Source organism: Dipodomys ordii, unplaced genomic scaffold (genome assembly GCF_000151885.1).
Source record: "Dipodomys ordii isolate 6190 unplaced genomic scaffold, Dord_2.0 Scaffold2, whole genome shotgun sequence".
NCBI classification, from domain to species: domain Eukaryota; kingdom Metazoa; phylum Chordata; class Mammalia; order Rodentia; family Heteromyidae; genus Dipodomys; species Dipodomys ordii.
Window position 1 is genome coordinate 26,635,995 of NW_012267218.1, and position 22,574 is coordinate 26,658,568.

General features: G+C 48.0%; 1 protein-coding gene across 1 annotated transcript in view; it reads right to left on the reverse strand.

Annotated features, from left to right (window-relative positions):
* Nucleotides 1-3,822: 3,822 nt before the first annotated feature.
* Nucleotides 3,823-22,574, reverse strand: part of Smoc1 (SPARC related modular calcium binding 1) — a 163,160-nt gene continuing 144,408 nt past the window's right edge. Inside the window, exons 11-15 of the mRNA XM_013013655.1 lie at nucleotides 22,286-22,370; nucleotides 20,547-20,652; nucleotides 9,325-9,569; nucleotides 4,647-4,700; nucleotides 3,823-4,146 (exon numbers count right to left, since the gene is read on the reverse strand). Of these exons, the coding sequence (XP_012869109.1) occupies nucleotides 4,130-4,146; nucleotides 4,647-4,700; nucleotides 9,325-9,569; nucleotides 20,547-20,652; nucleotides 22,286-22,370 (507 nt within the window). The 3' untranslated portion in view covers nucleotides 3,823-4,129. The remainder of the gene's footprint in view (nucleotides 4,147-4,646; nucleotides 4,701-9,324; nucleotides 9,570-20,546; nucleotides 20,653-22,285; nucleotides 22,371-22,574) is intronic.

Consider the following 22,574-nt stretch of genomic DNA (forward strand, 5'->3'; position numbering starts at 1 on the left):
AGCCTGATTGCATGGCTCCTCTCACAGCTATTTTCTCCTTTGGTTGACACTCGAACATGTACTTCTTCCTTTCTCACCATTCTCTGCCAACCCTCATTCACCTATTTGATCCTTAGCCTGTCGTGGCCTTTCCCCCCTCTCTCTGCAAGTGCCTCCCTCTCCTGAAAACAAGTTTCCTTCAACGTAACTCACACTTGCCCCACGTGTGGCAGAGAAAGCTGTGGACACAAGCAATCCAAATCCATAGAAGGTGAAGAGTTACCCAGAGAAAGCTGTGGACACAAGCAATCCAAATCCATAGAAGGTGAAGAGTTACCCAGGCAGAAGGGGATAATTCAGTGGCTGAACTACAGGGAGAAGTGGACCTTCTGGATCTAAGTCAAGGTCTCTGTGGGTAGTTAGGTCTGCCAGACCTCTACTCTTTCACCTTAGTGAGGTTCCTGCCATAATCCTGTGGTCCTTCTTACAATCTCCAGCCTATATCTCAAGAAGAATGTTGTGAAGCTTTCTCGGCCCTCCTTCTCTATGCCAGCTCTAGTTTCTGGGCTTTGCAGAGATTGGAGAGTCTCCAGCAAGCCCATGTCATATCCAGTCAAGGATTTAAAGGGGTCTTATGCTCAAGGGAGTCATGTCATATCTTTTGGGGCCAACTCAGCCCAGGATGGCTTCTCTCTAGGTTTCAAGAGTGACTCCTCAAAAATCAAAGTCCTCATTTTGAACAGGGAGGAGGTATGATGCAGGAGAGAATGGCTAAAACTAGGCAGTGGGGAAGGATACAGGGAGGGAAAAGATTGGATTTCCCATGTGAAGCTTCATGTCACACCACTAAAAGTTCTCTTCTGGAGCCAGGGGCTCACACCTGCAATCCCAGCTACACAGGAAGCTGATATCTGATAATTGAGGTTCAATGTCAACCAGGGCACAAAAGTCCATGAGACTCTTATCTCCAATAAACTATCTCCTCAAATAAGCCAGAAATGGAGCTCTGGCTTAAGTGGTAGGGTGCTAGCCTTGAGCAAAAAAGCAGCTCAGGGATAGTGCCAAGCTCTGAGTTCAAGCCCTAAGACTCTGTGTGTGTGTGTGTGTGTGTGTGTCTTCTGAAGCAGAGAAGGGACAGGGGAGGGGTGCAGCTGTGGATGAGGAGGTCCCTATGCACCCATAGTCAAGGGCACAGACCCTGCCCCAAGAATACTTAATGGAGAAGAGGATGCAGGGGAATTATCTTCTGTGCACTTGTCTTCAAAGGGCAAGGGCTAAGGTGACAAAAGTTACCTGGAGGAGTTACTGAGTTTTGTAGTTGTGGGAGGGGTCATTTCCAGGGGCAACCTTGCATGGCCAGAAGGCATCACACAGGATGAAATCTAAGATCCCATCCCCACTGTCAAGCCCCATCCAGAAAGGCATTCTGCAGCCCTCAGCCACAGCTTCCACCTGAAGTATCCCCCCACAGAATTGGAGCACAGGAGCCCCATGGAGGGTCTGCCTCCTACCTGCCTCCCAGCCCAGAGTTCTTGTGATCTGGATCATGGCAGACATGTCCACCCACTCACCCCCACACCAGCCCTGATGCTGTGGAATGGTCTTGTCCCCAGGTCCATCCTCATAGCTCGGCTAGCAATATCCCTTAAATGCCAGAGCCGGAAGGGAGGAGAGCATCGGGAAGGGAGATGCCAGGGGCCAACTGCATGGGTAGAAGAAAGAGGGACAATTACAGTACGTACACGCATGGCAAACACTGGCTAAGAGCACCCTAGTGGCCACTTCTGGATACCCTGCTGTGATGACAAAGCCTTCTAGGAAATAGAGACTTTCATCAGAGGAGGCAACAGCTGCCAAGATTTGTTCATTTTTATTTATTTATTTATTTAATTTTTTATAAAACAAGCTACAAATAGTGTCCCTCCCTCCCTCCTTCCCTCCCTCCTTCCCTCCCTCCCTCACAAAGGAAAAACATACAACACAGTCTACACACGTATGTGAGAGAGAGGATGGCTGGGGAAGATTACAAATGGCTACAAGGAGTCTTCTCTGCTTCCTCCAGGCTAGAGAGTGAGTCTATGGTCTCCTTCAAGGTCCATCTAGCACCTGCTCTATCTACCTCTAGCTCCAGGCCCAGCTCTAGCTCTAGATCTACTCTAGCCCTAGCTCCAGCTCCAGCTCTAGCTCTACACCAGCTGTAGCACACTGTTTTCTAGACATGGATGTGGGAGAGGGCTTCCTTTCTACCTTGCCACATCAGGATGAAGCCATCAGGCATCCCTGAGACAACCCGTTCAACTTCCTTCAAGATCAGCAGGAACCTTCGCTAGTCCAAGACTCTACCAGGTCAAATCCTGCGAAGACCAGGCCCCTCCTGCTCGAGCAGTGATGACAGGACCCACACCTCCCAGACCCCACATGGAAAATCATCTCTAAGAGGAGGCTGGAAGGCTGAGTACCAAGAATGGTCTGATGCGGACCCTGTTCCTGGATTATATGACCCCTCACGCTGCAGCCATGGCTGCCCATGGGAAGCGACACTAGAAGAAGGAGTCGCATGCTCCTTCCAAAGGCCATAAAAACGTGCATGCCACCTGAGTAGAGGAAGCTGAGTGCCTGCCTTGAGGCTGGTCAGCCTACACTGGCATCCTGGCAACAGTCTGTCAAAAGCGAGGCCTGGATTTCTCTTTAACTGGGTCATTATTCTTTTCTGGGGAAAGCAGAAATAGATCCAAGATCAATTTTATTTCTAGAATTGCCCTTTAGGCTGTGGAGCTCATAAGAGAAATTAAAGGAATAGGAGGAACTCCAATCTTGGCTTTAAAAACAATAAAACTAGAAGCTGAGTGCCAGCAGCATATGCCTATAATCCTTGCTACTTAGGAGATTAAGATCTGAAGATCATGGTTCAAAGCCATGCTGAGCAGGAAAGCCCATGAAACTCTTATTTCCAAGTAACTATCAGAAAGCCAGAGTAGAGGTTTGACTCAAGTGGTACAGCACCAACCTTGAGCAAAAAAGCTAAAGGATAGAGCCTAAGCCCTGAGTTCAAGTCCCAATGCCAGCGCGAAAAGAAAAAGGAAAGAAAGAAAACAATAAAACTCTTGTGTTATCAACAAGATGATTGGTCCATCTCTTCCCTGGAGCCTGTGCTGAGGACAGCATTGAGAGCTAGTGGAGGTAAAACCCAGTCTAGCCCCAACACGAGGCTTGGGAGTCTCATGTGTGGGTTTGCTGGGCAACCTTCACCTGTCCAGGCTTCTAACCCTCTTCCTGTGTTGCTAAATACCAAACATCCTCTAAACAAAAAGCCCCAACTGTGCATCTCTTTCTTCCTATGTCCTGGGTCTCACCTTCCTGTTCTGCACACAGTACGAAGCCTATATGAAAAGTTTACACTAACCTAGCGCAAAGCCTTGCCCACCTACAGGCCTCAGTCCTCTGGTGGGGTCCAGTACCCAGAAACACATAGCCTAGGGCAGAATTGGAACCCATGTTGGCTGTCACATGACCTGGGCTGCCTCCTCTTCCCAGTCCAACTCCCCTTGAGAGTCAATTTTGACTTGCAGGGCCGTACACTCCTCACAAAGTTGGAAATGTAATCGCAAGCTTCCATCTATCCATGCCCAGGTGCTATCTCTGATGCAATCCAGGTAGGTTGAGGATAAAGTCCTAGGTTCTAAAAGCTGGATTATGAGTCCTGAAAACCTACAACCCACAGCAGGGAGAAAGAAAGAAACAGACCGCAACGCCAATGCCTGTACAAAAGAACTATACAATTTACATATATATTTATATACAGTATATAAATCTCTTTCTTCTCCATTCCAACAACACCCTCCCTCCCCCCCCCAAAAAATCCCTAAAAGTTGTCAGTAGCAGATCCAAAAAACATACAATGAGAGAGAGAGAGAGAGAGTAAACAAGTCTTTCTTCCCTTTCCTTTCCCCACTGTGGTATTACATATTGGTGTTTACAAAGGAAACCAGAAACAAAACACACAGAGACGAGTAATTAAAAGTGCAAACACAGTGGACATCACTTCTGTGACACGGGATGTGGCCGGGCCGTAGGCAGTGCTGAGGGCAAGGTGTCTGATGGTCCTCTTGTCTCCACGGACTCTCCACCAGCCCTTTGATTTTTCTGCTCCTTAAACAAGGCGTCCTACTGGGAGGGGAAAGGAGAGCGCAAAGAGAAACAGGTGTGAAAAAGCAGAAGTTAAGAGGTGGGAATACAAAAAGGCCTAGCTTTAGAAATCCATTTCCCCTAAGAGCAGCCTTTTAGATTTGGGCCAGGTGAGGCACAGGTGACCTGACTTGCAGGTACGAGTTTCACAGCCTATCCTTTGCCATTCTGAGGCAGCTGGGTGGCACCTGGAACCACGTGACATGGCCTACTAAGCACAGGGTGGAGGGCACCCTGTGTAAGTCCCACTACCTCCAGATGCCAGCCTTGCAGTCTAGGGCTAGGAGGAAATGGCTGTGCTTGTTGACGGGTAGAAATGGCAGAATCCTCTTAGCACAGACTCTTTCTCTTATGTTCTCAGTAAAGACATTGAACATGCAGCTTTAAGGGACTTGGCTAAAGGCTTCATTCTACTGAGTTAGCAAAGCTTCAGCAGGGGGTCTGGGCAGGAAAGGAGGGAGCCCAGAAAGAAGGCCACTTACTGAATGGGTTGGTGCCTGCTCGTTTTTCCTGGGGGAAGCTGCCAAGGCTACCACCTGCAACAAACAGGAACATGTGACAAGGGTAAGGCCCTGAGCCAAAACTAGCTGGGCTTCTACATCTGTGCCATCTCCCCACCCCAATTCTAACCAGAGTGTAACAATGGGCTTGGGAAACAGCCAGAGGCTGTATGGGTCAGCCTTCGGTGCTGTGGGTGTCTGTGGCCATGTTCTTCTGCCTGGTGAACCCACTGTCTACCAACACCTTAAACAAAATCTCTTTCTCATATGGCCAGGCACCTGTTGGGGAGTCCTTTGGGGGTTTTGTTGGTTTGTTTGGTTTTGCTTTTACTTTTTGAAACCGGAGTCTTCCTATGAATCCCAAGATGCTCTCAAACTCGTGATCCTCCTGATTCAGCTTCCCAAGAGCTGGGATTACAGCAGCGACTTACCACACCTGGCTTGGAGTGTTTCTTTGGAGTTCCCTCAGCTATTAACAAAGCGATGCTGATGGACATTTCTAGAACTTTCTTGGTCTTGGTTCTCCAAGTCACAGATGTCAGAGGTAGAAGGAATCACAGCCCTTTTATCTACTAAGTCTGGAGGCAGAGGCTCAAAGTGACTGCCTCATGGTCCAAGCCCCACTCTGCCTGCACCTAGCTCCTGGTCATGCAGTGCCAGGCAGTTCTGGAAACTGGTCATGGCTGCTTTTGTAGGGGCCTGGCTATCCAAAGGAGAAACAGGGAGCTGGGGAGACACATTGAAAGCCAGGCCAGCTCTCTACAGCTCTTACCACGGCTCTGAAGCCTCTGGATTGGCATAGAGGGTGGAAAAGGGAATCTCAGCACATAGCCTCTACTCTGCCTTCCTCACAGGATTGTCCCCAAGGAGCAGCTCAATTCTTGGAGGACAAAAGGCTCTGGGGGAATTTCCAGTGCTGTGGAAGCAAAGCCTATCCATGGGTCATGTGACTCCCTAAGTCAGCATCCCCCAACATTTCTTAAGACCCAAGAGAAACAGAACATGGGGTGGACACGAAACAGCAATTAATGTAACCAACTTTTCAGATGAGGACACAAACGCATTAAGATGGATAGACCCCCAAGGCAGGAGGGTGGGAAGGGGCAGAGCTGGCTTTAAATCCTATTTCTTCACCCAACAGCTGTTCTTCTAAGTGGTGGGCAGAAAGATCTACACACACACACACACACACACACACACACACACACACACACACACACACTACAGGGCATACAGCAGTCCTCACCACCAAGCTGAGACTCAATAAACAAAATGGATAGTCAGGAGGGTGTCTCTGCAATCTCAGGGCAAGTTTATCTGATAGGGATAAAAATATTCCCATCTTATGATGATAAAACAGATGCTCAGACATGCCAATTAACTACTCAGGATGGATAAGCAAATTCAGACCTGGCTGTCTGACTCTGCACCTGTACTCTGGACCACCAAGGAGGCCAGAGCCGGAAGCCAGGGGGAGGAGGTATCCTCAGGCAATTTTCAGGGAGAGCTAGCATTTCTGACGCGTGGAGGCGCTGGTCTCCACCCATCTCGCTTGCTTCTCAGGATGGTGGCAACAGTCCTGAAAATGCTTTATAAATTGGAAAATTCCAGTTAAGAAAGAGGCCCCTGATTTCAGAATGTTTAGCTTTTCCATTCTGGAAAACCAAGTCAGCTCTCCAATGGAAAGACTGATATGGTAAACAAACAACAACAACAAAAACCCAGCTGTTTCACGTGGCATCTATGACTCAAAACTACAATCTGTAGATCCTCTCCACAAACACCTTGTGCCCTCACTCAGGGTGCAAGCCCAGATCATGCCACCAGAGGGCACCACATGATACCAGATGACCCAGGTAGGAGCTCCATTCCCTGAAGCAGCTACTCACCTACTCAAGTGCTTTTTTGTTGCCCCATGAACAGCTAGAGCAAAAAGACAGAGGGAGTGTGTCTGCACTATGACTAATTTCTTCTGTGAAAGAGGCCCTGTGCTACATTCTTTACATGCTTTGTCGTGTTAAATCCTCATATCCAATCTGTGAGATGGACACCATTATCTCCATTTTGCAGACAAGGAAACTGATGCCCAGAGAGTTTAAATGACTCAATGAGACAGCTGGCAGGTGGCAGAGCCAGGCCTATCAGACTTCAAGGGAGTCCCAACTTGCCTAGTCCATTGTCCTTACCCCTCCCCTAGGCTTCTGGATAGGCACTTCTAGGCTGAAAATCATAGCTTTCTCTCTCACGGGGCTGGCAGCACCCTGCCTCCAGTTCACACTGCCCCAAGGCCGCATCTGCCCCTCACTGCCCTGGACTTACCATAGGCCAGTCCTTCAGCTTCCACAGACAACAAAAGTCACCTGCTTGTAAAGGGCATTGTGTTCAAACTATGGTCCTCTTTGTGGAAGGCTCAGCTGTCAGGCCCTAGGGTCCTTCAGGTGGGCCAGGGACTGTCAATGGTGCTACTTCATGTGTGCAAATCACAATGCCTCTCTAGACTTGCCCCGGCTCCTCAATTGCAACATGGAGAGAGAACTAAGGGAGTCTTTTGGCTGCAAGCTCCCGTGGGCTAAGGCACTATATGCTGTGCTATGTGTCCATGTGGAGCTGCAGAGAGAGGAATTCTGCTCTGCATCCTTGTGGGCTTTACATCTTCACAGCCTCCTCTCCACCCAACCCTGCAGGTTGAGTACTGTTGTGAGCTATCACTGCCCAGAGCAACCCTATACCCAGCCATCCATTTGTTCACCTGTGCATCTGACAGGGATTTAATGAGCACCTATTAGATGCCATGTACTGTGCTAGAGGTTAGGAACCGAGATGAGAGTCCATGGTTCGGAGGGGGAATCAGGAAAGAAAATTGTAACACAGTGTGCTAAGTGCCCTTGAGCAAAGCAATGACCTCAGGCAGCATAGCAACATTTAAGGTTTACCGAGCGCTTTCAGTAAGGGAGATGCTGTCTTTCTCTTATCTCCATGTCCTATCACACACACTACTCCAACACACACATTCATGCACACACATGTGCAATGTGTACACAAGTGTATAGCTATGTGTGCATGCACCCTAGAAAGACTTAGGAAAAAGACATGTGCACCTGTGTATGCACACATAGGGAGATGCACACAGATAGGCACACATGTACAGAGACATGCCAGGCCAGACAGGCATGGGCATTACAGACACATGCACAGACATGTCTCAGGCCTGCGCAGACACAGGCACTTCCAAAGGAAGCATGGTCAGGAGTCAGTCACTGGTGGTTCTTCTCTGGTCCCCCTAATGCCACCTTTGGGGAGAAAGGTCAGGAGGTTAATTTCAGTCAAGAAACTGAGCAGATGTGCTCCAAAGCACCCTAAGGCCTGTGGGCCGTGCTGTGAAGTGACTTGAAACTAAAGCCTAACCCCCAGCTGCATCTGGGTTGAGAGGTGTCCGGATGACCCGTGATTCTTGCATTCCCACCCCACTCTGCTTCACCGCTTTCTGCAGCTGCTTCCTTCAGGCCCTGTGCCTCTGCTGGGCCTGGCAGACATCTGGTACCCAGCAAGGCTTCAGAGGAAGTCCAGAAAGGCTCCCTGGACACTGACAACCAGAAAAAAGGAGAAGCCCTTGTGTCTGCTTATGGCAAACCCTCCCTGACCAATATAAGCCTCGCCAAAGCTTCCATTTCCAGTAAGTCAGCATCACCTCCAACCTGTATCTTCATCGCACACCTCTCCTCTCCAGCCCGCTCACCATCTTTCCCCACCCTAACACCCGTCAGCTTTTCCATGATTTCCATCTCAGTGAACAACCCTAGCCTACATGTGCACACAAACCTGTGTTCCCTTGTCCACTCAGCTACCAGTCCACCCATCTCTGCCTCTTCCCCTTGGGACTTCATAACTTGGCCCTCCACTGCTTCTCTCCTGGACTGTGCTATGCCTGTTAGATGATGGTGGCCTTGATCTTCTCTACTCCATTTCCTACAGTGCAGCCAGAATAACTTTTGAAGGCAAAACTGATCATATCATTTCTCTGGCCGGACCTCTCCAACTACCTTTCATTAGGCCTTCCCGCTGTATTCAAAGGCTCTCACACTTTACCTTGCCTCTTGTCATCCTTCCCTACCTGTTGATATGGTCTAGTGCTTGAGCACTAGCCAGCGAATTATAGGAAGTGCTAGGTATGTCCCTTTCAGAACTGTCCCATAAATGTCCCTCATATGCATTGTTTACTCAATCTGGTTGACTGAGAATTGAGATGACCTCCACAGTGACCTTGGAAGGTTAGTCATCCCAGAGTGACTCCATGGAGCAATCCCTACTTCACTTCCTGTTCTTCCTACACACACACACACACACACACACACACACACACACACACACACACACACACACCGACCACCAATACTACCTGGCACATTCTTCACTCTACCATGGGAAGACAAAACATCTTCTGCTACACTGAGGCATGACAGGTGTGGCTCTACTTCTTCTACAGCCTGGCCAACCCTACGAATGCAATCTCATACAAGAGCACAATGTATGTGAACAGCACGCTCCCAGCTGTTGAATAAATGAAAGTGTGGAGCCTCATTTCTCGGGAAGGCCCTTTGGCCCTGTGCCAGGGCAGGGCAAGTGTGAAAAGGCCAGAAGCATTGGGGGGCCCAGCACTCACCTTCTTTGCTAACCCCTAAGCAGCCCTTCAGCTCTGGCAGGGAGATGACCTTGTCCTTGTTCAGGTCACAGTAGTCGGTGAAGCGCCGGGCGCACTTCTTGGGCTTGGCTTTCTTCTTCACGTAGCGCTTAAAGGGCTTCATCTCACGCTTGTTAATGTCATTGCTGCTGTTGCTGTCCAGCTGACCAAAATACCAGTGCACCACGCGCTCCTCCAGAGTGTGGCTGGGGTCTGGCTCTGAGAACCTAGCCATGAACAGAAAGCCCCATCCCAGAAAACACCACTTAGAGTCTTTTGGGGACCATGAGCACCACGAAACTCTCACCCAAATGGCCAAATGCCAAGGTATTTGCTATGGTTTGAATGTGGTTTGTCCTGCCAAAATTCACGCTAAATTCGGTTTTTAGTGTAGCTCCGTTGGGAGGTAGAAGCAGAACCTTGAAGCAGGATTAATGTCTTTCTCGAGAGGCTGGATTTGTTCTTTCAGGAATGAATTAGTTTTCCCAAGAGGGGGTTGTTCTGAAATGTACGTCCCCCCCAGTCTCTCCTGTCTTTGCCCATGACTGCTTCCCTTTTGCTGTCTACATCGTGTTCAGGTTGCATGAGGCCCTCATTTGAAGCCAAGCAGATGCTGATAGTTTGCTCTTGGACTTCCAGAACCATGAATCAAAATAAACCTCTCTTATCAAGAAATTGCCCAGTCTCAGGTATTGTGGTTATAGGCTGCCAGCAGTCAAGTAAAAATGGCTCCTCTAAGACAAAACCTCCCAGAGCGGCTCAGAAATTGGCAGCATCAAGCCATCCTTTTCAATCTAAAAGCTTGTCCAATCCCAAGACTGGATAATTCTTGGAGTCTTCAAGTGAGTGATATCTATTACATGGACCTGCCGCACTCTCTGTTGCAGCCAGGAATAATCTGGTACAAGATGAGTACTCAAGATACATTGGCTGGATTTAACCCACATGAGTAGACCTATGTGCCTTCTCCTGACTTGCTTACTGTCAGACAAGACACTTTTCTCATTTATGTGCCCACCCTCACATACTCTGAGTATGTAACACATGCTCAGTGCCAGGCCAGACCCTGAGAAAGTGCCCAAAGAGGGAAGGTTAACCCGAACTTCATGCTGTTCACTGTCTCAAAGAGATGGAAATAGGCAGTGACACTTAACTGGAAAGGCTAATGCTCTCACGGCATTGTTGCTGGGTACCAGTTATAGGAAGAACTGAGAGAGAATAGGACACTTGGTCCAGCTTCTAAAGTAAGTAGATCCCAGACTTTCTGGGGCAAGACTCTCCAACCTGTGGTTTTGGGTCAAGAGGTCCAAGGTGAGCTCAGGAGACTAACTATTAACTAGCACCTACTGAAAAACACTGGACTAGAATGACCAGGGAAATGTTTTGGTGTCCAAACATACAGTAATAACCACATGTAGCTCAGTCCACACTAGCTCTTATGACTGTGAAGTGATACAGCCAATGTTTATGCATATAATGGTATGCATTGCCTACCCATCTATTTTATTTATTTACACACCAACTCTTCCTATAAAAAGGAGCCAGTTGGGTACTGGTGGTTAACGCCTATAATCTTAGTTAGTCAGAAGACTTAAATCTGAGGATCAGGATTGAAAGCCAGCCTGAGCAGGAAAGCCCATTAGACTCTTGTTTCCAATTAACTACCAAAACGCCAGAAGTAGAGCTGTGGCTCAAGTGGTAGAGTATTAGCCATGAGCATAGAAGCTCAGGGACAGTGCTCAGGGCCTGAGTTCAAACCCCAGGACCAGTACAAAAAGAAAGAAAGAAAGAAAGAAAGAAAGGATTCAAGATGATAATACTTTTGCTCTTTAAAGCCAATGATGGATCTATTCCAGAGGGGCTAGCTGGACCACCTAACCAGAAAAACAGACACATACTTGTTCTGGGCTACTGTTCCCAGGGCTTGACAATGAGTGAATGTGAACCAGGCCCCATGTTCAAAGGCCTGGTAACTTGCCCTTGGGAGGAGAATACATTAAGGATGAGAGTCTCACACATTCAAATATTCAGTGTGTACTTGGACAGAGCACGCATGAGCACCACAAGAACGGCGTCTGCCAGCACATGCTGAAATCGTACTTGGCAAGAAAATGTCCAAGGTGATTACTCATGCTACCTTCTTTTCTGGGTTGTGCTGAGGAGAAGGTGACTATTTCTGATCCCTCTCTCATGACTGAGCCAGCAAACTCCCTCCCCTGTGACACACCTCCCAAGCAACCTCAAAGTTCAAGGGCAAGGGCTGGGAAGATGGCTGAGTGGTAGAGTGCTTGCCTAGCATGCATGGAGCCCTGGGTTCCTTTCCTCCGTACCATATAAGCAGAAAAAGCCAGAAGTGGCACAGTGGCTCACGTAGTAGAGGGCTAGCCTTGAGCAAAAGCAGCTTAGGGACAGTGCCCAGGCCCTGAGTTCAAGCCCCAGGACTGGGGGAAAAAAAGTTCAAGGGGAAACAAAGAAGTTTTGTTAACAACAACAAAAAATTAAGCCAGTCATCCCGGCTAGGTACCCATTCTGTTCCTAAGGAGCTGGACTTCAATTCTGGTATGCTCCTCTGGACATTATAGAAGGTGTAACTGGCAGTACCCAGCGGAGGTCATCTTGACTGGCTTAACTCAGTTTGTCCCCGGGAGAAGGTGTGAGGGAGTCATGCAGAACTGCTGGCCACCGACTCTTTGGGGGATCTGGTTAGTTTGCCAGGGAAACCAGGCATAGGTGGTTTTTGGCTGCAGAGCTCAGATTGCGCTGCAAGTGTTTTGGTGTCATTACTCTTCCTTCATTTATCTGTAACATTCACTCTCAAGACTGTCCCTGCAGTGCGTGTCAGGTGAATGGGCAGCAATTCTCTGGCCTGGACACTGGGGAGGACTTGAGCTGTGGAGGAGGCAGGAGAGACTCGGAAGGCTGTGTGAGGTGGTCAGAGATGCCCCCACCCCCAGCCCCTCCTGCCAGGGAGCCAGGAGCGCTCCAAGGGGAAGACAACTTCCTTTAACCTTTAGGTTCAGTATAGCGTCATGTCTACCTTGAGGCTGGAATAATAAAGCCTCAGTCGCTCAGACGGGAAGGGATGAAGTCATCCCACCCAGAGGCCCTGCCAGGGAAGGTTCGCTCCCTCCAACACGTGTTCCTGGGGCTCCTGTCTGTCCAGTTTTCAGCAATTCTATTGATAGAGCTACCCCCTCCACCCTCCTTCAGGCTAGTTTGCAGCAAGAACTACTTTTGCTTCCAAGGTTTTCCTTCTGTGCCAGACAGTGGTCATCACCTGGCCCCGACTCCTTCTCCCTTCCTGGCCTCTGACTCTCCTTTGCTGCCCTGTCTTTCTTCTTAGGAGAATTAGAGATTTTCACTCCTCTCTCATACCCTGTACAGAGCAGCCTAGACTATCCACTGCTGGCCTGCATACCCAGGCCCCTGTCAGATCCCTTAGCTGGTCGCTGGGCTAAATACAAGACACACTTCCTTGGGAGAGGCCCTCCAAGCCATGACCAACACCCTCCTCTATGGGGCCCATAGCCCCTTCCCCTGGCCCCTTCCGTCCCACATAGTATGAATTCCTTAGACTTCCAGAAGCTTCCATTAAGAAAACTCTAGGGCTGAGAAGAGCTAGTGCCATACTTGGGAACTCAACACCTTGGTTTAGCTAAACTCCAAGTGCTCCTTGGTTTTGTGTCTATGGGGGAAACATCTGACAACCTAAACAAAGCCCAAGGTCTAGGCCTCTAAGTAAACCATTTGTATACACTGAAGTCTATACATTTTAAGGGATTAATGATTCCCTAACGCCCATTCAAAGTCTATGGACTTAGGTAAAAGAGCCCTTGATCCACAGGGGTAGAAGAAACTCCAGCCATGGTTCCAGAGGATCAGTTAAGTATGATACTCCTGAAAGAAGAGAGAGACCAAAAGACAGTCTCTGTGTGAGATTTGGGGTTGTTTCCATACTTCTGAAGAAAAGAAACATAATAGAGAAAAGAAAACCTGAAGGCATCTGATTTAGAACTCGAAATCAAATCTCCAGTTCCACAGTAGGCCTAGTTGCAGGCAATGTTGACAGCAAGGACCTCCTATGGCTTGTACAAGCTCTTGCTACGTTATCAGGAGTCCTGGAATCACCAAACCAGCAGTGCGCATGTGTGAAAGGAAACTCCATGTCCTCCCCTCCCCCTTCATTAACGGCATAGATTGAGAGATTTCCCCCCAACAGGGGAATACTAGATAGGGAAGGGACATAACAATCCTACCCCGACTTTCCAACCGTCTCCCAGGTTATCTTTGCCAGAATCCATCTTATCACTGACCACTCCCCACTATTTATTCCTTGGCCTCGAATCCATACCCCACTGATTTCTCCAGCTCTCACAACCTTCTAGAAGTTTCCTGTTTTAAAACATCTGAAGCTTGCACTCTGGCACTGGGCAGATGCTGGTATAGATTCCCACATCATTCTCCCTCCTGCCCAAACATGCACATATACAACCACTGAGGTCAGGACTGCTGGGGTTCAAAGCTGTTCCTCAGGCTGGAGCTGGGATCCTCCTCAATGAGGGGGTGCAGTGGCTCCTAAAAATCAACTACATTTTTTGCTCCACACTATGACCACCCCTCCCCCATAGGTGACATTATGCTTCTGCTCGAAGAGCTCATCAGGTAGACAGAATGCCCACATTTCCTTGGATATGGTGTGTAGAAAAAACATACCCAAACAATACCTCCTTCCAGACTTGGGATGACCATGGTTCAGTGCCATACTGGTGCCTGCCTCTGAGTTATTTTAGTAACTCCCACCTCCAGGGATGGGAAAAACCACAGGAGCCAGGTCCCTCCCTGAACGGCCCCACCGAGCCTGAGCTGTGGCCCAGAGGTGCAGAGGCCTCTCCTCAGCAGCACTTTCAGTTTTGTTTCTGCAGCCTCATCCCTGCCAGGCCTTGGCTGCACCGCACAGCCCAACAGCCAGCCCCGTTTACCACAACCTGCTTTGGCCAGGATCGTGGGCCCAGTTCTGCTGCCTTATGCAATTTTAGAGAAGGTAAGGCGGGATGGCAGGAAGGCATGAGCCAAGCCAAGCAGACTGAGCCCCATTTGGAGCTGGGTCCCAGCCCTGCTAGCTGTGCGAGTGGGGCTGGAAAATGCCAAGTCAGCCACATTCCAGCCTCTTTTGTGTGAAGACATCAAGGGGCATCCATGTTGAGAAGGGAGAGTAAAGACACTGTACAGGAGGCTTAGGGCTACATGAAGGACTAGGGGGTTCACAGAGCTCATCCTGCCAGTCTCCCCTCAAGACTGGTTTTCCCTAGAGCAGGTGGAGCAAAGAGAGAGTTCCCCTGCTCCAAGTATTCTACTTCCCCGGGATCTCGGAAGTCTTGCTTCCAGACTGATAAAGCCTGTGGTGCCCTGGGTGGACTGAGCTAAGGCAGAGGGCTGCTCCTAGGAGCTCTGGTGGGAAGAATTAAGGGAATAACTCAATCATCCAGCAAGTGCTCTTGGATGATAGATGCCATTCAGTATCTGTTGGTGCCTCCTACCATGACCAACCACAGATGTTTATGCAAACACCTCATTCCGCTTTGTCTAGTGTCAGATCTCATCACTCATTCAGGCTGAAGCCAGAAAAGAGAGGCTCCCATGGCTCTGATTTCTTTGCAAATGCTTCAGCAGCTTCACCTCTCCTCTAAGCCACAGTGTCACTGTGGCTTATGTCACAACTGCTGTAACCCTCCTGTCCCTTTTCTTATTTCCTTACAACCCATAGGGCTATTAGTGCCCTGTACTCCTATGGTTCCTGATGCCTCCTGGCATGAGACAGGAGTCCAGGCATCCCCTGGGCTCTGCCCAGTTCTGCAGTCTCCATTCCTGCCTATCCAAAAGCCTGCCTCCCGAGCCAAGCCACACTGCTCTTACCATTCCTTCACAGGCCCCTCCATCCTCCCTCATCCCTCAATACTGTGTGTCCTATGCTGAGATGCCCTTACCTGTGGTCTGTGGAGTGAGCGGGAGTGTGTCCCAGCTGTAGGTGAAGATGGGGCTCCAATTCCACTCCCTATATTAAGCCTCACGCGCCCTCCTTCCCCTGAGTCCCAGCAGCTGGCTCACACTAGCTTTTTAACACGGTTCTATTGTTTATATCCCTCCTCCAGGCTAGAGACTGTGCCTGTTTCTTGGAATGTCCTCAGAACCCAACATGAAGCTTATACCAGGGGCAGGCTAAAACGTGAGATGGAGAGATGCCTTCCATCCTTTCTCCCAGCGTGTTCATGTGGTCTTGCTTCCCACCGGTCTCAGTTGATGTCCATCAATTGTCAATTCAATGGTCAGACCCTGAGTGTGAGGACTCAAACACAGCTTCTTCAACTTCATGCCTGCAGTGCCAACTCTGCCTGAATTCCAAAGCCAAGGCAAAACCCCAAGGGAGCCTGGATTTCCTCTCTTCCTCAGCCCTGTCCTAGATGTGTTACCCAATCTCCAGCTGTCCTGTGCCTCTGCTCCTTCATCACACAAGAGAAATAACTGTCTCAGCAGTGTCTTAAATCCCTCAGGCCCGGGGGGGGGTGCCTTAGAGCTCTAAAAAGATCTACCACAGAGAACCTGACAGCTGCACCGAACCTTATACTGAGTCCTGCAGTAGTCAGTGAACCCTCGGGAATCCACCCTGCTACCGACCCATCACTCACACTGCTATTTGTTGACACATATTCTTCATTGTCTCCTATGTGCCAGGCAGTATTGCAAATTCTGAGGACACAGCAGGGGAAAGGGGGGTGAATGCTCCTTCTCTGGTGGAACTCAAGTTCTCAGTGGGTGAAACAGATAACACATGAGCTGGGTAGATGTCACATCACGACAAGCACAAGGCCAAGAGTTAACAAGGGGCGCAGAGGCAGAGGATGGCTGAGGAATAGCTCCTCTAGGCTGGGTAGTCTCTGAGAGGTGAGGTTTCAGTGCATAAGCAGGAGCCAGTATAGGAAAAAGGAGAACTGCTTTGTAGGATGAAGGTACTGCTGGTTGGGGGTGGGCCCAGGAGGTAGGCAGGGTGACTTCCTAGAGGCAATGGGGAGGACACACAATGGTGGGAGGAAAATTATCCAAGAAGAGCCAGACGCCATGAAGACCATATCACAAGGTCCTTCAGGCATGCGCTAAAGCTTAGGCTACATGTAAGGGGAAGATCCAGAGGGATTTAAACCCTCTGGAAATTTGGCAACACAGACCAGGCACTTCTTAATAAAGTTTCTTCTCTCTCTCTCTCTTTCTCTCTTTTCTTTTTTTATTCTTTTTTTCTTTTTTTGGGTCCGGTCGTGGGGCCTGAACTCTGGGCCTGGGCGCTGTCCCTCAGCTCTTCAGCTCAAGGCTAACGCTCTACCACTTGAGCCACAGCACCACTTTCGGCTTTTTTCTTTTTGCTTATCTGGTGCTGAGGACTCGAACCCAGGGCCTCAGGCATGCAAGGCAAGCGTTCTACCATTGAGCCACCTTCCCAGCCCTCTCTCTCTTTTCTTTCCCTTCCTCTCTCTCTCCCAGTCTCCCACTCTTCTCCCTCTCCCCCCTCATACACACACACACACACACACATACTTCCTTGATCTTCCTTGATTTAAAAACTATTTCTGGTATATTTTGTCTTCCTGTGATTAGAAGTCCAGCCTCCAGGTAACGCAACTACTCAAAGCAGTCTAAACCTTTTGTACCTATCAGAACCAAGCATGGCCAAGCTAACAGAAGCTTATTATAATTTTTTTTAAAAAACAAAAACACATGTTTTTGGAACTATTTTTAAAAGTATCTCCCAACTCTAAATTATACCTAACCTGAAAGAGAAGATTTTATGCAAAGCCCTTTCCCTAAGGATATGCTGGCATGAAAAAACATACATTTCTTTATTATCTGTAGGTATCTCTTTGACCTGTACCATGTGGGTTAGGCAGTAACTCTAACTTCCCTTGGCTACAGGGTCCATCCATGGTCCATCCAAGGTCCCTCCATGTAACCAAGGCCCTGGAGAACAAAAGCACTGAGGTTCCTATGGAGGTCACTGGGGTGGAGCTTGAAGTCTTGTCTCTATGGATCTAAAGTAGAATAGAGAGGCTAGATGCATGAGCTGATGGTCAGAGCTAGCAACCTTCAGGAAGTCATGGAGGGGACCACCCACACCTGAGACTTCTATGGGACTTGGGAATGAACCCAGGGCCATGCACATGTTAGTCAAGTACCCTACCACTTGAGTTACACCTCAGCCTTTTTGTTTGTATTTTGTTTTTGAGATAGGGTCTTGCTAACTTCTGCTACCCTAGTCAGCTGAGATGCCAGTTTTCTCCCATTTTTCTAGTCAACATAAATATGTTAGGAATACTTTCCAAGCCCTCAATGCTTGAAATCACTGATAGATTTCTTTATTTTTTTAGGGGAGGTGGTGGTCTTGAGGCTTGAACTCAGGGCTTGGGCCCTGTCTCTAAGCTCTTTCGCTCAAGGCTAGTACTATACCACTTGAACTACAGCTCCACTTCCAGCTTTGTGGTGTTTAATTAAAGATAAGCGCTTCACAGACTTTCCTGCCAGGGCTGTCTTTGAACCATAATCCTAAGATCTCAGCCGCCTGAGTGGCTCTGATTTTAAGTGTGAGCCACTGGTGCCCCGTTGTTTTTATTCTTTATATATAACCTGTGGACTATGGTAAAGCTTAATTGATAAATTAAGGCTCAGTAGGAAATCAACAACAGTAATAAAGCAGTTAAACAATATACTGTAATGAAAGTTATAAATTGTTTACTTTTTTTTCCTTTGAGTATTTTCGGCTCAGAGAGGAAAAAGCGGGACTACTTAGTCTCATTCCTGGTTTTGCATGAAACCACAGGTATTTTTGCATATTCTAAGCATAAATCACAAAAAGGCATGTAACACGGAGTATGCCTTGTCAAAACTCACCCTTCCCCTCTTCTTGGCAATTGGGGTGCAATCTCTTAGTTACTGAGCTGCTGAGCACTGTGTGTGGCCCCACTCCCTGCCTACCCCCCTCCCCCATTTTCTTAGCTCTTTTGCTGTGCTCCTTTATGCGAAGGCCTGGCCCATGCCTGCAGGGTAAGAAGTAATAGTGCTATGCTTAGAAACCAGCCTGTAGGCTCTCCCAACCAAGGGGTGCTAGGGGTAAGCACCCTGACCAGCAGTTTTCAAGGGTGATGACCACTACACTCATTTTCTTTTTCCTTTCTTTTTCTCCTTTTTGTCTTTTTTTTTTCTAAAATTGCATTTTGCTGTACTAAGAGCACATAATCTATCCTCTTAGTAAAACTCAAACTGTACAGGGCAGCAGTACAGTGGACTATAAGGATAATGGTGATTGAAACTTGATGTCTGTTGATTAAAATCTCCCTTCTCCTTCTCTCCATGTCCCCTAGAGGCTACCTTTCCTCCCTGATTTTCCACATTTGGAGATTTCAGATAGCTTGTGCAAGAAAAATATCATACAGTATTTGCCCTTCTGCCACTGGCTTATTTCACCTGGCACAATGTCCTCAATGTACCATCTCTCTTTCTCTCTCTCTCCTTTCTCTCTCTCTCTCTCTCTCAACTGAATATCTAGCTTGCTGTATGCATCTATTATATTCTTTTCATCTACCAGTGACATTACCATATCTTGACCATGTACACAATCACTTTGATATGATTCAAAAAAGGGGGGGAAGTGTCAAAATGAAAACATTTGTCCACTTCAGAATGCCAAATAGTTGTCTACGGCCATACCACCCTGAACATGCCCGATCTCGTCTGCTCTCAGAAGCTAAGCAGGGTCAGGCCTGGTTAGTACTTGGATGGGAGAATGCCAAATAGTTGATAGTTATGCTTGAAATCCTGACTCCAAATGTATACCCAGAGGTCCTGCCAGAGGTCTCTGTCATACCTGCCACTTCTGTGGGTCCTGGGGACCTAGGCCTGTCTACCTAGTTGCCTTGCAGATAACAGCTCTGCTGCCAGCAGATGGTTAGTGATTAGAAACTAGCATTCCCTCTTTGAGAAGCCATCTGAGCTGAGAGTCAGGCTGCATGTCCTTGGCAAGCTCATGGCACCTTGGCCGCTGCTGTCAGGAACCCGAACACGCCCACCTTCCCCTCCCTGGCTCCTGCCCAACCCCTGCTGTGCCCTTGTTTTATAACTGGAAGTCTTCGTATGTCCTCAGGCCCTTTTCTTGTTCCCCACTTCCCATCTCATCTCCTTATTACCACTCTTCTACTCTTCCTCCTTCTCCATCCAGGCCCAGACATTCTGAACCACAAGTGTGCCTTTTCCTGGAGTCACTATATCCTTTCTTCCTTCATGAATGGCTTTCTTCTTCTTTTGACTAAATCTTACCTAGCTTTCAAAACCCAGCTGTTATCATCTCCTCCAGGAAGCTTTCACTGCCTCCTGTGCACTGTGCTAGACAATCCTCTGTTCTTCTACCTCTGCCTAGCATGGACCACACAGTCTGCAAGTATCTGTCTAGGGTCCAGTGTCCCAAATAAGCTGCCTTACTTTGAAGGTAAGAAAATGCATTCCTGTGTAGCTAGTCCTTAGCAAAGGACTTGGTATGTCATATACATTCAAAAGGTGCTCACTGGATGGATACATACATTCTCCACCTGACCAGCCCAACAGACCTAAACTAGTAGGCTCCAGAGATCCTGGTTCACCAGGTAGTATGTACATTTAGGCCTCAGGTAAGGATTTCCATGTAACTCCGGAACAAGGTTGGATGTGATTGTGAAGTATCCAATTTCATTACTCAGACCTCCTTGGAATTCTCCGAAGGCCACAAAGGCATATGGCTTCTCCTTCTCAAAGGAGAAGAAACATCACAGAGTGCTTTGTACTCCCTCCTGGTCCTCATCAGATGCCCATCACCCATCCTGTTATTCAACACTCCTTCTTCTGAGATTAAACAGCTGGACATTTTCAGACAGCCCTGTTACCAGGTAACCAAATGCTGGAGATAAACAACTCAAAAAAAAAAAAAAAAAGAAAGAAAGAAAAGAAAGGTTGAGGAGCAGGAGGAATTTTTGTCAGAAGGTGAGACAAAGCCATGGGCATATGTTTTCAGGAAAAGGATAGAAGTCCAGCTCTTGCCCTGGTCAAACTTCCCAGGCTTTCCTAACCTCCAGAATGTAGCATCTGTCCACAGCCCCACATTTCCTATTGGACTTGAGTCCTGCTCACATTCTCACCTCCCACCTCCAGTGGGTGCTGCGGAGTTAATGGCCTGAACCATGTCAGTGGTAAGAGCATCCAGTAGGCTGGTGATAAATTCCAATTTCTTCCCTTCTGGACAGCCTAAAAGATAAAATGAGATTTGAAGGCAGATGTCCAATAAGTAACCAAATAAATGGCCTTCTCAGCTCTCATTCCTTCCCAAGTTTCTGGAAATCCTTATTCAGCTTGATCCATTTTGGGGAATGTATTTACTGCCCAGATGACGCTCATAGACCTTCAGCATTCCTCTACCCAGAGCCCACAAGGTATCATCAGACTAAATGGATAGTAATGCTTTCAATTTTCCTGCATCTCACACATTTTTTTTTTTTGCTGAGTATCAACTCAGGTACTATGTTAAAAGCTAGGGAAACAATACACAAGGTTCTTAACCTGAGAAACTTCACAATATACTGGGCTAATATGCTCAGGTTAATGTCCAGGGAGTTATTGTAGGTTATAAAAAATGCTGCTCTGAGAGTAAGAAACATTACTGTTGGAGTACAGGGAATGGTGGGGTGGGGACGAATCCCACTGGTTATCAAGTTGACATGAGTAGATCTATCAAGAACCTCCTCCTTTACTCTCTCCCCTCCTTCTCCAGCTGATTAGACTCTCTCTTGGAAATAGTCCCAAGACCTTTGTTCCTTGTTTTATCTTTTTAGTGTTCCAGAGAAACCCTATGCACATCACATATATTCCTGTTCCATGTCTACACCCACATAAAAGAGCATGGCTAGGAAAAACACCCCCACACAACCACATAGATGGGAGCCTTAAAACTCACGTTCATCAACGTGAATGGGCCCTCAATCTACCCATGGTGACCTCTCTGCAGCTTCTAGGACCTTCTCTTCTCTCTCCAAACGTACAGGTCTTCTACTAAACACTACTTCTCATAAGAAGCATGGGCTCTAAGGAGGGTTTTCCCTCACATCTCCTTGCTTTTAGCCCCCAGGATGACTTCATGACTACTTGCATATACATGCCTTCCTTTATCTGCACACAATCTGCCTCATGCACGCTATGAACCTCATGCCAATTTTGGGTACTAGATTACATCTAGTGCCTGGTGAACAATGGAATCTCCCATTCTTATCTGTTGCAGGGATGGCTAGAAGCAAGGGTCCCGGAGGCCACAGCTCTATTTTTGTGATTTCTACAAAGCTCACATGGAAAGCTTGACTTGCAGGACTCTCTACCTTCAGTTTTCACTCTGGAATGGGTCATGAGGGTAGAATGCAAATTCCCACCCGTACCCACCTAATTTTGTACTGAGTAAAGACTATGGTATTCCAAGTCATCCATATTTACTCATCTTATTGTGACCCCTAGCAGAGTTCACTATAAATAAGGGGAAGTACAGCCCACGAGTCCTTCCAAGTTCCAGGGCCCCTCTCCATGGGTCTCATGCCATTCCCTTACCCACAATATCCCTGTGGCCATCCTCAATCACTCAGATCATCATGAAAACATTCTGTGGAGCAGGTGGCAGATGCTTCCCAGGCCCCACAAGACAGCCACCTCTGTAAGCAAACTTCTCTACAGATTCCATGGCTTCTGATCCCATGCTCCTTATGGTCCACCTGCCCAGCATCCCTCCTCCTTGTGGTCCACCTGCCCATTATTCCTGCTCCCTGTTTTAGATCAAGAAATGGCCCCAGAGTAGGGTGGAAGGGGAAAAGTAGGTACCAAAAGGGTAGCATCTCCCCACCTGGTAGCTCCCTGTCCTTGAAGGGGTCTTCCACCTCCGTGCTCTTTGCTCTGGCATCACTCTCACAACTGGGCATTACATATCTGAGAGGAGAGATGAGGGGTTAAGAAAGGATGGTAACCAAGCCTACTTCAGCTACTACTATCCAACGATGATGTGCTGTCACTAAGGGTTAATAACATAAGATCCCCTGCACTGTCCAGCAGCTACAAGTTAATCTAACATAAATGTTCCCACTGAGACATGTAAAGGCATGTCTTTTAACCACTCAAGCATGATAATGGTGTCA